A 15,081-nucleotide genomic window follows, 5' to 3' on the forward strand; every position below is an offset into this window, starting at 1 on the left:
TATAGTTCACTAAGACCCTAGACTCCAGCCTAGCCTAGATATTCTTCCCTAATACAAGCTCAGATAAGCCCACTAAAAGCTATTCTCTATTGGTTTTTGTTAATCTACTTTAGTGCCATAAGCTTTGTTGCATTCTCTATTTTTCTGTCCCCAAGATACAACACTCAAATATATCTTTCATTCTCAGTTGTTCTTTTACTTTACATTTTCTTTAACAGTTTTGAAAATCATGCTTTAAAATGCCAAATAGACTTATATTCTAGTTTCCTCTTTTTCTACTACAAAGAGTTTTTTTTTTAACAATAATACCCTTGAAATTACTTTATTGTTTGAAAACTGAGTCAGAAACCAAGGAGTCAAATACATAATAGGGCATGTTTATATGATTCTCATTCCATAAGAAATATGTTAACTATCATAAAGTATTTTTAATTTTCTCCTGTTTTAGAAGAATCCCAACCTGATCAATTCTCAGAGAAGAGCCTAGAAAACCAAGGCAAACATTTGTGGCAAGTTTTATTCACCAACAAAGCATTGACTACAGAGCAAGAAATTTTGGGAAAACCATGTAACCTGGCTATAAACATTTTTCCTGCCAGATCAGTGCCATCTAAATTTAACACTACAAGACCTTACTTGTGTCTCAGCTCACTGGCCTCACACTGTCAGTGTTCAAGAGAGAAGGCTCATGAACTTAATGTATGCGAAAAATGGCTCCTCAGTATTAAGGAAAGCAGAAGTAAAAGTGGAGAGAAACCTTTTATTTATAGAAAAAATGTGAAAGCCTTTAGTCATAAAGAGGAAGATGTTCCACATCAGACAATTCAGACTTTACAGCAAGCATTTGAATATAATGAATGTGGAAAAGTTTTCCTTAAAGAGACCTCCCTCAGTTCATCTAAGAGTACCCACCGAAAAGTGAAATTACATAAATTCAGTAAGTCTGGGGCAAAACAATGTGATAAATCAACACTGATAGTCTCTCATGGCAGTAATTCAGAGAAGAGTCACTGTGAGTTTAATGAATATGAGTATACTGAAAACAGAAATAATTTGAGTAGGATCACTCAAAGAACTGACCCAGAAGGGAAATCTTTAAGCCAAACATCACACATTAGAGAACATCAGAAAATTCATACAGAGGTGAAACCTTTTGAACATGGAAATAGTTTCCACCATAATTCAGCCCTCCCAGTACATCAGAGAACTCACATGAGAGACAAATCCTCTGATTATGACACATGTACCAAGACATTGGGTTACCAGTCAACTTTAAATGTACATCACAGAACTCACATAGCAGTAAGAAGCTATGAGTGTAATGAATGTGGAAAATCCTGCTCTACGAATTCACACTTAATTCAGCCTCAGGAAAGCCACACAGGGGAGAAACCCTATGAATGTCATGAATGTGGGAAAGCTTTCAGTGAGAAGTCACGTCTAAGAAAACATCAGAGAACTCACATAGGAGAAAAGCCCTATAAATGTGATGAATGTGAGAAAGCTTTCAGTGCAAAGTCAGGTCTAAGAGTACATCACAGAACTCATACAGGGGAGAAACCCTTTGAATGTAATGAATGTGGGAAATCTTTCAGCTACAAGTCAATCCTCATAGTACATCAGAGAACTCACACAGGGGAGAAACCTTTTAAATGTAATGAATGTGGGAAATCTTTCAGCCACATGGCAGGCCTAAGGAATCATCAGAGAACTCACACTGGAGAAAGACCATATAAATGTGATGAATGTGGGAAGGCTTTTAAACTGAAGTCAGGTCTAAGAAAACATCATAGAACTCACACAGGGGAGAAGCCCTATAAATGCAATCAATGTGGGAAAGCTTTTGGTCAGAAATCACAACTCAGAGGACATGATAGAATTCACACAGGGGAGAAACCCTACAAATGTAATCATTGTGGGGAAGCTTTTAGCCAGAAATCAAACCTGAGAGTACATCACAGAACTCACACTGGGGAGAAACCCTATAAATGTGATGAGTGTGGGAAAACTTTCAGGCAGAAATCAAACCTCAGAGGACATCAAAGAACTCACACTGGGGAGAAACCCTATAAATGTAATGAGTGTGGAAAAGCTTTCAGTGAGAAGTCAGTTCTAAGAAAACATCAGAGAACTCACACAGGAGAGAAGCCCTATAATTGTAATCACTGCGGAGAAGCTTTCAGCCAGAAATCAAACCTCAGGGTACATCAGAGAACTCACACAGGGGAGAAACCCTATAAATGTGATAAATGTGGGAAAACTTTCAGTCAGAAATCAAGCCTTAGAGAACATCAGAAAGCCCATAGGGAATTAAACATATAAAGAATATGGAAAAACTGAGCTGGAAATCAAATCTCATAATACAAAAGAGAACATATAGGAAGAAACCCCTATGAATATAATAAACACTTGAAGTTTCCTCTGCAAGATTCCAAACTTCAAGCATCAGAGAACTTATACAGGAGAGAAGTCTTGGAATGTATTTTTCAGGGGCAATCTTTTATCCAGAATGCAGTCTTTGGGGATAAGAAAACTCACCCAGCAAAGAAACTCTGTAAAGATAGTGGATATGAGCTCTACTCCATGCACTTAGTCCTCAGAAAACTCACACTGCAGAAAAGCTCTGGGAGTGTAATGAAAATGTAAAAAATTTGTGCCAGCAATCAAAACTTATGCATCAGAGAAACCACAAGTGAGAAAACTAGTATAATGTGTGTGGTAATGTTTCATCAAAAACCAGCTTTCTGAGTACAACAGAAAATACTTAGAGGCTAGAGACCTTGTAGTATGTCAACACAAACAAAAAATGAGGTAATGGATGTGAGGAATCCTTTCACTACAAATCTTCAATTTGACTTACACAGGGATAATCCAGTATGTCATATGACTATTAATTTTTCACCAATAACCATTTCCTCTTCTCCCTCATGGCACACTAGTCTAAACTTATTAGCCACTCTGTATCCAAATGAGTCATATTAGTAACCTTTGGCTAGTGGAATTGGGGGCCAATGACAAGTCTCACTGAATATGTCCTTCAAATTCTCTGTGTTCTCTCCTGTCTTTTATCAGAATGGAGATTACCCTAGCAAAACTATGGGGCTCATGCACAGACAATGGTAAAGTACATTATGTAATGAAACAGGGTCATAGCATGACTGGAATGGAGTTGTTTACTCTGTATAGACTATTAAGAGTTTTTGCAGCAAAGAAATAAACTTGTTCTCTGCTGAGCTTTTATAGCTTTGGGTATAGTTAATTCTGATATATACTTACGAACCCTCAGTTAACAAAGTCTATTAATATGATTTCTGTAGACATATAACTTCAACCTTTGTCAGAACCATACAGGAGAACATCCTGAATTACAGTAGTTCTTATCCACAACTCTTCCTCATCAGTTAGGTAAATATTAGAGGAAGAAATCCAGAATTTCATTGTAGGAAATCCTTTACCAAAACATGATATCTCATTAAATATCTGATAATTGAGTTGTAAATGTATGAAAGTTTTCAACATGTCATCAAACTTTAATCTCAGAATATGTCTTAAGGGGAAAATCTCAATTTGAAAAAGGTAAGTAATAGCTTTTACTCAGAAATTGCCATATTAAAATTATTTCATATATTATTAAAATATTTAAGGAAATATACAATATTAATAGACATCCACTAGAATAAGCTTTAAAAGAACAAGAAAGAAATTGCATAAACTGAATAGCATTGAATGTATATGAATACCTTCTGAGTTCTCGATATGACTGTATATGTGCATGCCATTTAATAGGTACTTGTTTTATATGTGTATTGGAACTCAACTTCATTATAATAGTATTATGTTCCCCTTGCTTAGAACTATTCTGACAGTACATTTTTTGCCATGTATAACAACAAATAAACTTTTATAGGAATCATCTGCAAATTTAGAATCCCACACTACATTCCCTTTCTTCTGCTGCTTTCTGACATGTGATCATAGGGAAGGACATTGTCACTAAATTGTCTCTTTTCAAAGAAGGCAAACAATGGTTTCTCTATGTTTTCATCATCTTAGGGTCACCAGTACATTAAAAGTATATACATTAAAGCATATACACACAGACACACACACAAAGATAGATAATAGATAATCTGTAGTTTCACTAATTATTTCTTCAGAGGTATTGAGCATACTGATGAGCCCTTTGAAGGCATTTCTCATGTTACTGTTTTTATTTCTAGCATTTAAAGTTTATTATAATTTATATACCTCTGTTGAAATAACCTGTCTAATCTTCTATATTGTCTAGCTTTTCCATTTAGGTCATTCTATATGGTGTTTGGCATTCTCTTTCTCAATTAAGCAACTTCTTGAGCTCTTGTTTCTCCCTGGAGCCACCTAAATGTCCAGACTTTGTGCCCTGCATTCTCAGATGAATTCAAGAAAGGTTCATTTAAAGGCTGCCCAACTGCTTTCTTCTTTTACAGATAGGAGCAAAGCTCTCCTGTTCTCTGCTTATCTGACCTATAACTGAAGGTTGTCAGTTGGTTTTGGCCAAATGTTCCAGGGTAATTTGATGGGAAAGGGATGACTTTTTTCAGAAAAGGTAATAAAATAAACGCATATCGCTCTTTTTCAGTGCACCTTGATGTTTACACTATAATTAAATATTTATTCAAAATAAATCATAGACTTAAACAGGAGAGCTAATAGTATAAATTTTGATAGTAAACCAGAAAAAACTATAGTGGTACATTGAGACAGATTTTTAAATGCATGAAACATTAAAGCAACAGAGAGGTTGAATTTATTAAAACTTAAAGTGTCGGCTTTTCAAGATTTCAGTATGAAAAGGAAAATCATAAATTGAAGAAAAATGTATCTGACAAAGGACTTGTATCCATAATATGTAAAGAATGTTCATAATGCAATAATCCAACCCAGTTAAGAAGAAAGGAAGATTGTGGAATAGGAGGTCACTGTGATAACTTCTAACAGGATGCATACTGAGGATGCAATTACATATAGTGCAACTCTGAGAATAACCTGAGGATTGGCAAAACAAACCTTCTACACCTAGTGAAAAAGACTGCATTGAGAAGGGTAAAGGAAGAGATCCATGATCAATTGGGATGCAAGCCCTTCCTCTGTCCTGGCATGGGGGGAAGGCAGGAATGGAGCACATAGGAGATAAACACCCAGGAACTGGCACATCTTGCCCTGGGGATCTGCTCCAGGAAGATAAGTCCCCATAGCATTAGGTTTAGAAAATTAACAGAGCTGGATGCCTGGGAGAGCTGGAGGGCTGTGGAGTGCCAGTCTTCCACTTGTGGAGGACCAGCATGCTGTTGATTACTTAGACACAATACAAAAGCAGCAGTTTGGAAAGAGACTTACTAACTTAGGGAAGTGTGCTAGAGGCGGGGGTCTGAGGGAGCTCTCTCCAGAGAAGAGGTTCTGGATGCTGTCTGCCAGCTCTTCTTTAGACCAGCTAGCTAGATGCCTGCAGGAGCCAGTTCTGAAACTCTGATCTACTACACTAGCTCTGCCTCAGCATTCCCCTGCGCACTTGCCCCAGCCAAAATGCAAAGGCCAGTGATAGTTCATCAGCCATTGCTGGCAGCCAGGCAGAGTATTGGCCTAACCCAGAAACCACCAACAGTGCTTGTGCCTCAGCCATGACAGGAGGGTGCACACAGCCCACACGGGGGATAGCCCTGGAGCATCTAGATCTAGTGAGTACATAAATCCACTACTTTCAAGACCAGGAGACATAACTGATCTAATACATAGAAACAAACAGAACCAGACAAAATGAGGCACAGGAATATGTTCCAAAGAAAAGAATAAGAAAAAGTGCTAAATGAAATGGAAATAAGCAATCTACCTGATAATTCAAAGTAATGGTTATAAAGATGCTCACAACCAGGGAAAAGAATTGACACTGACAATGAGAATTTCAACAAAAGAATAGAAAATAATAAAAAGTCAGAAGAATACAATACCCAAAGTGAAAAATACAATAGAGGGAATGAATAGGAGGCTAGAGGAGGCAGAGGAATGGATCAGTGAGCTGGAAGACAGAGTAGTAGAGAGTAACCAAGCTGAGGAACAGAAAACTTCTAAAAATGAGAAGATGCTAAGAGCTCTGCAACAACTCCAGATAGAACAGTGTTCACATAATACGGTTCCCAGAAGGAGAAGAGAGAAACAAAGGGGTAGAAAGTCTATTAGAAGAAATAACAGCTGAAGACTTCCCTAGTGTGGGAAAGGAAACACATCTGGGTACTGGCAGCACATACTGTCCCTAACAAGATGAACACAAGGAAGTCCACTGATAGCTATAAGGCTATCAGCAGATTTTTCAGAAAAAACTTCACAGGCCAGAAGGGAGTGGGTATATTCAAAGGTAATCATTCAGAATTGAAGGAGAAATTAGAAGCTTTCCAGATAAACACAGGTCAAAAGAATTCATCTAAATCAGCCTTACAGGATATGTTAAAGGGACTTCTTTAGATGGAAATGTTTTTCATCAGGAAACAAACCCATACTAAAGGTAGACCAATCTCAAAAGTGTATATGGACTTCAAAAGACAAAATAGTGAAATTATACACAAAAATTAGTCAAGGTATACAGAAATGTTTAAAGATGTAAATTATGACATATGCAAAATGAGGGGGGAATGATAAAACTTATAGAATGTGTTTGAATTAAGCAACCATCAACCTAATATAGGCTTTAAGAGAGAATGCTGTATGTGAACCTTATGGTAGCCACAAACCAAAAGGCTTTAATACACAAAAAATAAAGGAATCCAAGTATAACATTAAAGAAAGCACATTAGAAGGGAAGAGCTGAAGAAAGGAACAGAAAACCAACCAGAAGACAACAAAATGGCAGTAAGTATCTACCTACTAATAATTACATCAAATGTAAATGAATGAAATACTCCAATCAAAGGGCGTACATTGCCTGAATGGCCAAAGAAATAAGACCCATCTATATGCTGGCTACAAGAGACTCAGACCTAAAGACATATAGGCTGAAAATGAAGGGATGGAAAAGGATATTCCATGCAAATAGAAGAGAATAAAAGACAGAGTAGCAATACTTAGACAAAATAAACTTTGAAACAAAGAAAGTAACAAGGGCATTACATAATGATAAACAGATCAGTCCATCAAGAGGATATTAAAATTATAAATATCTATGCATCCAACATAGGTGCACCTTAATATATAAAGCAAACACTAAAACATGAAGGGAGAGAGAAATTGACAGTAATACAATAATAGGAGACTGAAACACCCTACTTATTTTAATGGATCAGACAGACATCAGTAAGGAACAGTGGAGTTGAAACATTGGACTAGATGAACTTAACATACAGAACATTCCACCAGATACCAGCAGAGCACACATTCTTAAGCACACATGGAATGTTCTCCTACATAGCATGTTAGGTCACAAGAAAGTATCAATAAGTTTTAAGAAGTTTGAAATGTCAAGCATCTTTTCTGACCACACTGGTATGAAACTAGTAATCAATTACAAGAAAAGACACTGGAAAAAGTAAAGCATGTGGAGGCTAAACAATATGCTTCTAAGTAATCAGTGGATCAGTGGATGAATCAAAGAGGAAACTTTAAAAATACATAGAGACAAATGAAAACAAACTGATACAAAATCTATGGGATACAGCAAAAGTGCTTCTAAGAGGGAAGTTCATAGCAAAACAGGACAACCTCTAGAAACAGGCTCAATCTCGAATAAACAATCACACCTTACAAATGAAGGAACTAGAAAAAGGGACAAAGCCCCACGTCAGTAGAAAGAGGATCATAATAAAGATCACAGCAGAAATAAATGAAATAGGGACTAAGAGAATAGAAAAAACAATGAAACCAAGAGCTGATTCTTTGAAAAGATAGCTAACAAACCTTTAGCAAGACTCATTGAAGAAAAGCGAGAAATCAAAGAGAAGTTAAAACAAACACAAATTCAAAGGATTATAAGAGAATTCTATGAAAATTACAAGCCAATAAATTGAATAACATAGAAGAAATGGGTAAGTTCCTAGAAACATACAATCTTCCAAAGCTGACCCAGGAAGAAACAGAAAATCTGACAAAGTAATGACTGGTAACTAAATTGAATTGTTAAACAAAAAAATTCCCAAGAAAAAAAGTCCAGAACCTGATGGTTTCACAGATGAATGCTACCAAACAAAAAAGAGCTAATATCTGTCCTTTGTATTCCAAAAAATACAAGAGGAGGAAGTATTTCCAAACTCATTCTGTACGGCCAGCATTACTTTAATACCAAAACCAAAGACACTACAAAAAAAAAGTTTTACAGACCAATATTCCTTATGAACATAGATTAAAAAATCCTCAACATGTCTTAGTATGTTGAACTCAAAAATATATAAAAAGAATCATTCATCATGCATCATGACCAAGTGGGATTGATTCCAGGGATGCAGGGATGACTGAATATCCACAAATTAATGTGATACACCACATTACAAGAAGGATAAAAGCCATATGATTATCTCAAAGATGCTGAAAAAGCATCTGATAAAACATCTATTCATGAGAAAAACTGAACAGATGGATACAGAGGGAAATATCTCAAGGCCATATATGGCAAACCCACCTCTAACATCATACTCAATAGCAAAAAGTTGAAAGCTTTTTTTCTAGAATGAGGAACTGGACAAAGATGTCCACTCTCACCATTTTTATTCACATAGTAATGGAAGTCAGCTACAGCAATCAGACAAGAGAAAGGCATCCAAATTGGTAAAGTGATACTGGTAGTATTTGCAGATGATGTGATACTATATATAGAAAATCTTTCAGACTGGTGTGTCAGGACCTGAAAATACGCCATTTCAAGTAGTAGAGAGTCTCCTGCCAGTGTATAGAGTTCATGGTGCTGTGTCTTGGGCAAGAGATAAGAATTTGTCTTCTAGGTCAGTGGAGAATTTTGACAATGTGGGTAAAATTGTAATATTTCCAGAATATCTTGCCTCGCCTTAGTGCATCTGCATATCAACAGGTGTTCCTAGGCGGTTGAGAGAAGTAGTTCATCTCCATATCAGTGGGTAAACCTCGGCAACCCAGGGCTTATCTGAACCTGAGAGGTCCGGGGGAGGTCTTGCTTGCTTCTGCCACAGCACAAAAGAGGGCCCTGGACTGCAGTTTGTAAGCAATAATGGGGTTTTAAACTTTATTTCTGCTTTTGACTGATTTTGGTTTTAGAGGTATTTTGCCCTGGGATTTCCTCTCCCCGGAATTACAGACTAGAACCTTGAAGAAAAATTGAGCTCAATTCTCAGAGGTCCTTCCATATTCCTAAGGGAAACAACTGAACTGAACTATCATCAGTGGTGTGGACATAACTATACATATAATGCCTCAGGGCAGGTGAGGTAAAGTCAGATGGAGTGATGACATAAAAGTATTTTATTTGGTAATTTTCATACCAGAATTGTTCAGACAGGGAAGAACACAGGCAGTAGTCACAAGAGAGAGGAAAACTAGATTATAGTGAAAGGATGGAGTCTGGAGTTTCCTGTATGTAAGTACACAAACCATTAAGTTGCCATCAATGTAATTGCTAATCCTTATTTGCATTAATTCTTTATATCCACATATATTTTTAATGGATGTGAGGGTTTCAGTACTTTAACATTTGTATCAAGTTTCAGTAACATCCTTGGAAAAAGCAAAATCCATCATCTATATCTCCATAAGAGGATGGATAACATCTTATCTTGGGCCCAGAAGCCAAGTGCTTGTCTATTAGAAGTCCCACAGCAGCTTCTATGGTTCTGAGAGGATGGTGACCCTCCAGGCATTGATAACCCAGAGGTTGGTATCTTCAAATGGGCCAACCTTAGGGTTCTGTAAAGTCCCAGTGGCCCTGTGCTAGAAGCAGAGTTCAGGCTGCAAGGTTTGAGCAACTTCCTGGTCCAGTACTTGTAAAGACTGTTAAGGATCAGAAGGTCCTGTGATTTCTGGTGCTGCCATTTCACAGAGAAGTCTGGGGAAGGTACCAATGCATTGCCAGCAGGTGTGCTCTTGCTGGCTGCTATGATGCAAGGCACTTTCAGGGTCCTAGGGGTCATGACATGTTCTTGCTGGTAGGCTTGGTGTACCACTAAGGCTGCTGAGCAACACTTCTACACACTTGCCTTCTTTAGTGCGTGGTCTTTGGGAGCAAGAGTGGCCTTTGGGCCTGAAGGAGGGCCAGGAAGGTACAGATACCAAGTGTGGCTTTAGTTCCAGACCACATGTTAGTGTGCACTTCTGTAAGCTTGAGCATATCATACCCTTTTTTTTATATCATTAATGTACAATAACTTGAACATTATGGTTACTAGACTCCCCCCACGTACCCGATTACAGTCACTGTCCATCAGCGTAATAAAGTGCTATAGAATCATTACTTGTCTGTGTATACTGCCTTTCCCGTGTCCTCTCTCGCTACATTATGTGTGCTAATCATAATGCCCCGTTTTCCCCTTTATCCCTCCCTTCCCACCCAACCTCCCCAGTTCCTTTCCCTTTGGTAACTGTTAGCCCATTCTTGGGTTGTGATTCTGTTGTTTTGTTCCTTCAGTTTTCCTTTGTTCTTATACTCCACATATGAGTGAAATCATTTGGTACTTGTCCTCCACCTGGCTTATTTCACTGAGCATAATACCCTCCAGCTCCATCCATGTTGTTGCGAATGGTACGATCTGTTTTTTTCTTATGGCTGCATAATATTCCATTGTGTATACATACCACATCTTTATCCATTCATCTACTGATGGACATTTAGGTTGCTTCCATAACTTGGCTATTGTAAACAGTGCAGCAATAAACATAGGGGTGCATCTGTCTTTTTCAAACTGGAGTGCTGCATTCTTAGGGTAAATTCCTAGAAGTGGAATTTCTGGGTCAAATGGTATTACTATTTTTCATTTTTTGAGGAACCTCCATACTGCTTTCCACAATGGCTGAACTAGTTTACATTCCCACCAGCAGTGTAGGAGGGTTCCCCTTTCTCCACATCCTCACCAACATTTGTTGTTTGTCTTTTGGATGTTGGCCATCCTAACTGGTGTGAGGTGATATCTCATTGTAGGTTTAATTTGAATTTCTCTGATGATTAGTGATGTGGAGCATCTTTTCATGTGCCTATTGGCCACGTGAATTTCTTTGGAGAAGTGTCTGTTCAGCTTCTCTGTCCACATATCTTAATAGAGGTTTATCAAAGGAGTGCTTAAGTGATGTTTCTAATTATCAAACACTGGTAATTTGTTTTCATATGATTCTCTTTGTGTGGAAAAAAACAATTTTTAAATGTCTAGCTTAGCCTGACTCTTTGGCATATTTCTGCAATTTTTTCATATCATTTAGTCATACACTCCCCTCTTGGAACTGCAGCTCATGATTTTGGTATATAATGTTTCCCTTTTCATTTTAAGTATATTATAATTTCCCTTGTGATTCTTTTTTGATCCATTGTTTAAGAATGTGTTGTTTTATTACCCCACATTTGTGAATTTTACAATTTTCCTTCTGTTGATTTCTGACTTCATCCTGGTGTAGGCATAGAAGAGACTATATGATATTTATCTTTTTAAATCTATTGAGACTTAATTTGTGTCCTAACATTTGGTCTCTCCTGGAGAATGTCTCATGTGTGTTTTGTTCTTGGGTACAGTGTTATCAATGTTAGGTCTTGTTGGTTTATTTTGTTGTTCAAGTCCTCTGTTTCCTCATTTATCTTCTGTCTGGTTTTAATACCCATTATTCACACTGAGATATTGAAGTCTCCCTATTATTTTAGAAATGTCTGTTTCACCCTCAGTTCTGTCAGTTTTGTTTATGTATATTGATGTTTTGTTATGTAAATGTTTATAATCATTATCTTCTTGCTGCATTGATATATAATGTCCTTTGTCTCATAACATTTTTCAATTTAAAGTCTGTATTGTCTGATAGCTTAGCTACCCTTGCTCTCTTTTCATTACCATTTGCATGGACTATCTTTTCTATCCTTTATTATCAACCAATTAGTACCTTTGGATCTAAAGTAAGTTTCATATAGATAGCAGAATTGGATTATGTTTTCTTTTATAAACCCATTCTAAGAATCTTTTGATTGAAGTTTAATCTATTTACATTTAAAGTAACTGAGGACTTCTATTCTACTTCTATTCATTTTGCTATGTCGTCTATATACCTTATAGCTTAGCTTTTTTGTCCCTCATTTCCTCTTCTTTCATGTTTTGTTCATTTTTTTAATAGTGAATCATTTAAATTACCATCTCATTTCCTTTTGGGTATATTCAAGAGCGATTTTCTTTGTGGTTACTATGAGGATTACATTTACTTTCCTAAAGGTATAACACTTTATTACTGTTTGCCTTTAATAATATACAAAAACTCTGCTCCTGTACTGCTCCATCCCCAACCCCTTTCAGTTACAGATGTCACAATTATAGCTTCATACGCTGTGTGTCCAAAAAACAAACTCATAACCAGATTTTTATGCATTAGTCTCTTAAGTCATGTAGAAACAAAAAGTACAATTACCAACTAAAGTTATAATATTTGATTTTATACTTGTCTATATACTTACCTTTACCAGAGATCTTTATTTCTTCATAAGACTTTGATTTACTATCAAGCGTCCTTTCATTTAAACCTTAAGGACTCCCTTTAGCATTTCTTGCAGAAAGAACTAACTGTTAATGAATTCCATCACGCTTGGTTTATCTGGGAATGCTTTAATTTCTGCCTCATTTTTGAAGGACACTTTTGCCAGATATAGAATTGTTGATTGACAGATCTTTTTCCTTTAGTACCTTGAAATTTTCAATTCATTGCCTTCTGGCATCCAAAATTTCTGATGAAAAATCTGCAGTCTTATTGGGATACCTTGTATATGATGATTTGCTTCTGTCTTGCTGTTTCCAGAATTGTCTGTCTTTCAAAAGTTTGATTGTAATATGCCTCGGTTTAAGGTTTTGGTTTTATCCTGATTGGGGTTTTGAGCTTGGATATTTATATTCATGTCTTTCATGGAATTTGGGGAGTTTTTAAGCCATTATTTCTTCAGATAATCTCTCTGCCCCTTTCTTCTCAGACTCCCACAATGGGTATGTCAGTCTACCTGATGGTGCCCTACAGGTCCCTTAGGCCCTAATAATTTTTCTCAAGTCTTCCATTTCTCAGACTCTGTAAAATTTCCATTCTATTTCAAATTTGTTGATTCTTCTGCCTACTCAAATTTGGTTTTGAATCCCTCTATTGAATTTTTCACTTCAATTATACTTTTCAGTTCCAAAATTTTTTGGTTTCTTTTTGTTTTCTCCCTTTATATTGATAGTTCCCTTCCGTTCATACGTCATTTTCCTGATGGTATGCATGTTTTCTTTTAGCACCGAGAGCATCTTTAAGACAGTTGTTTTGCATCTTTGTCTAGTAAGTCTACCGTCTAGGCTTTTTTAGGGACAGTTTCTCTTGATTTATTTTTTCCTTTCAATGGACAATATTTTCTTGTTTCTTTGCATACCTTTGAATTTTTGGGGTAAAGAGTAGATATTTGTCTTATAATGCACTAACTCTAGAAACCAGATTATTTCCCTTCCCCTGGGTTCACTGTTTTGTTTTGTTTCTTTTTCAAATGGTAAGATATGCCAGAGATTAGCCTGAGATATATTCCTTAAGGTCTCCTCAGGCTTTTTCTGAGCCTACTCCTCTCCTCCTCTCCTTGGGCATTACATATGTGGTTTCTTTTGAAAGGCCTATTCCTTCAATGTCTAACTCCAAAATTTATTTTAAAAGAGAGAGAAATGAAAGAGGGAAGACATTGGCCCTATAAATTTCATAGAAGTTGCTTTAGCCAGAGGAGGGACTTACAAGGGACCTATAGGACTCCATCAAGTGAATGTGGGGTTTGCGGCAATGGCTGCCCACATCTGTATCTGCAGTTCTATGATCAGAATTAGCAGTCAAAACAGAGTCCCAATATTTGGAGGACAGGGTGCTTATTGCCCAACCTGAAACCACAAGTTGCATGTAGACTGCTCCAGGAGCATATTCATGGTTGCCTGCAGTGGGGTTGGAAGTATCAGAGATAGATAACTACTATGATTCTAAGAACTGAAATCAACTGCAGTTGACAGACCAAGCCTTCCCCTGGAAATTGCAAGCCTTCAGTAGACTCCAGAGTTCCAGAATGGTTACATCAGATTCTGCCAGCAGAATTTGTTCTCTAGGTTTGGAGATAGATTCTTGGTCCTTCATAGTCTTTCCTCTAGCTCCACCTCTTTTTCATATTGTTTAAATTTAGTATGTTAACAATTTACTTGGGGAACATTGGTTTGTCCTGTTTCCATTTTTAAGCAAATTCAGTTCTATTGCTTTTTTCTGAATATTCTTCAGTTTGTGTCTTGGGAATTTTCAGAGCTGAAGTCAGTGTCCTCAATCACTGGAAAGACATATTGTTACTGAGCAGCTAAATGGTTTGGTCAGGCATTTGATGTATAATTTATGTCTTAAATACCTTATTTTATCTACAGCATTTTACTTTAAGCCCATGGAAAAGATTTGTAATTGCATTGGGTAGTTTCCTGAGAGTTTAGTCTTCCTAACCCATTATCTGGCAGTCTTGCTGTAAATTAATATTTATTTTACTCTACCTAGTGAGTTCAATTGAGACTATTTGTAAAACTTAACTATGGGAGCCCTCTCATCTTTTATTTTTCTAATCCATCATGAGGACTTTCAGCTGCCCCTCCTTTCCATAGAAGGTCTATTTTGCAATAGTAAACCACAAACCCCAAGAATGGTTGCAAGCCCACTGGGAAGGCCAACTCTTCATGAAAATTTAGTCTCTTATTTCACAGATCACAATAGCTCATTATCATTGCTTCCTTCAAGTGTGTTATTGGCTTATTGTATTAAAGCTAATCCACTGTATGAAGTATTATATTTTAAATCAAAATGGGGAATGTGAAGAGCAATGTTCCTGAGTGACGTAACTCAAAATTAACATGGTTATTGCAATGTCATGCAGATCTTTGTGTCTGGTTT

The 15,081-nt window shown here is 36.9% G+C and overlaps 2 protein-coding genes across 2 annotated transcripts in view; one reads left to right on the forward strand and one right to left on the reverse strand.

Moving 5' to 3' along the window:
- Positions 1-15,081, reverse strand: part of LOC140847731 (endogenous retrovirus group FC1 Env polyprotein-like) — a 491,917-nt gene that overhangs the window by 280,745 nt on the left and 196,091 nt on the right. The window lies entirely within an intron of this gene.
- LOC108387533 (uncharacterized) overlaps positions 1-15,081 on the forward strand; it is a 127,160-nt gene that overhangs the window by 75,935 nt on the left and 36,144 nt on the right. Inside the window, 1 exon segment of the mRNA XM_036991201.2 lies at positions 449-2,318. Coding sequence (XP_036847096.2) covers positions 449-2,318 — 1,870 coding nt within the window.

Source organism: Manis javanica, chromosome 2 (genome assembly GCF_040802235.1).
Source record: "Manis javanica isolate MJ-LG chromosome 2, MJ_LKY, whole genome shotgun sequence".
NCBI lineage: Eukaryota > Metazoa > Chordata > Mammalia > Pholidota > Manidae > Manis > Manis javanica.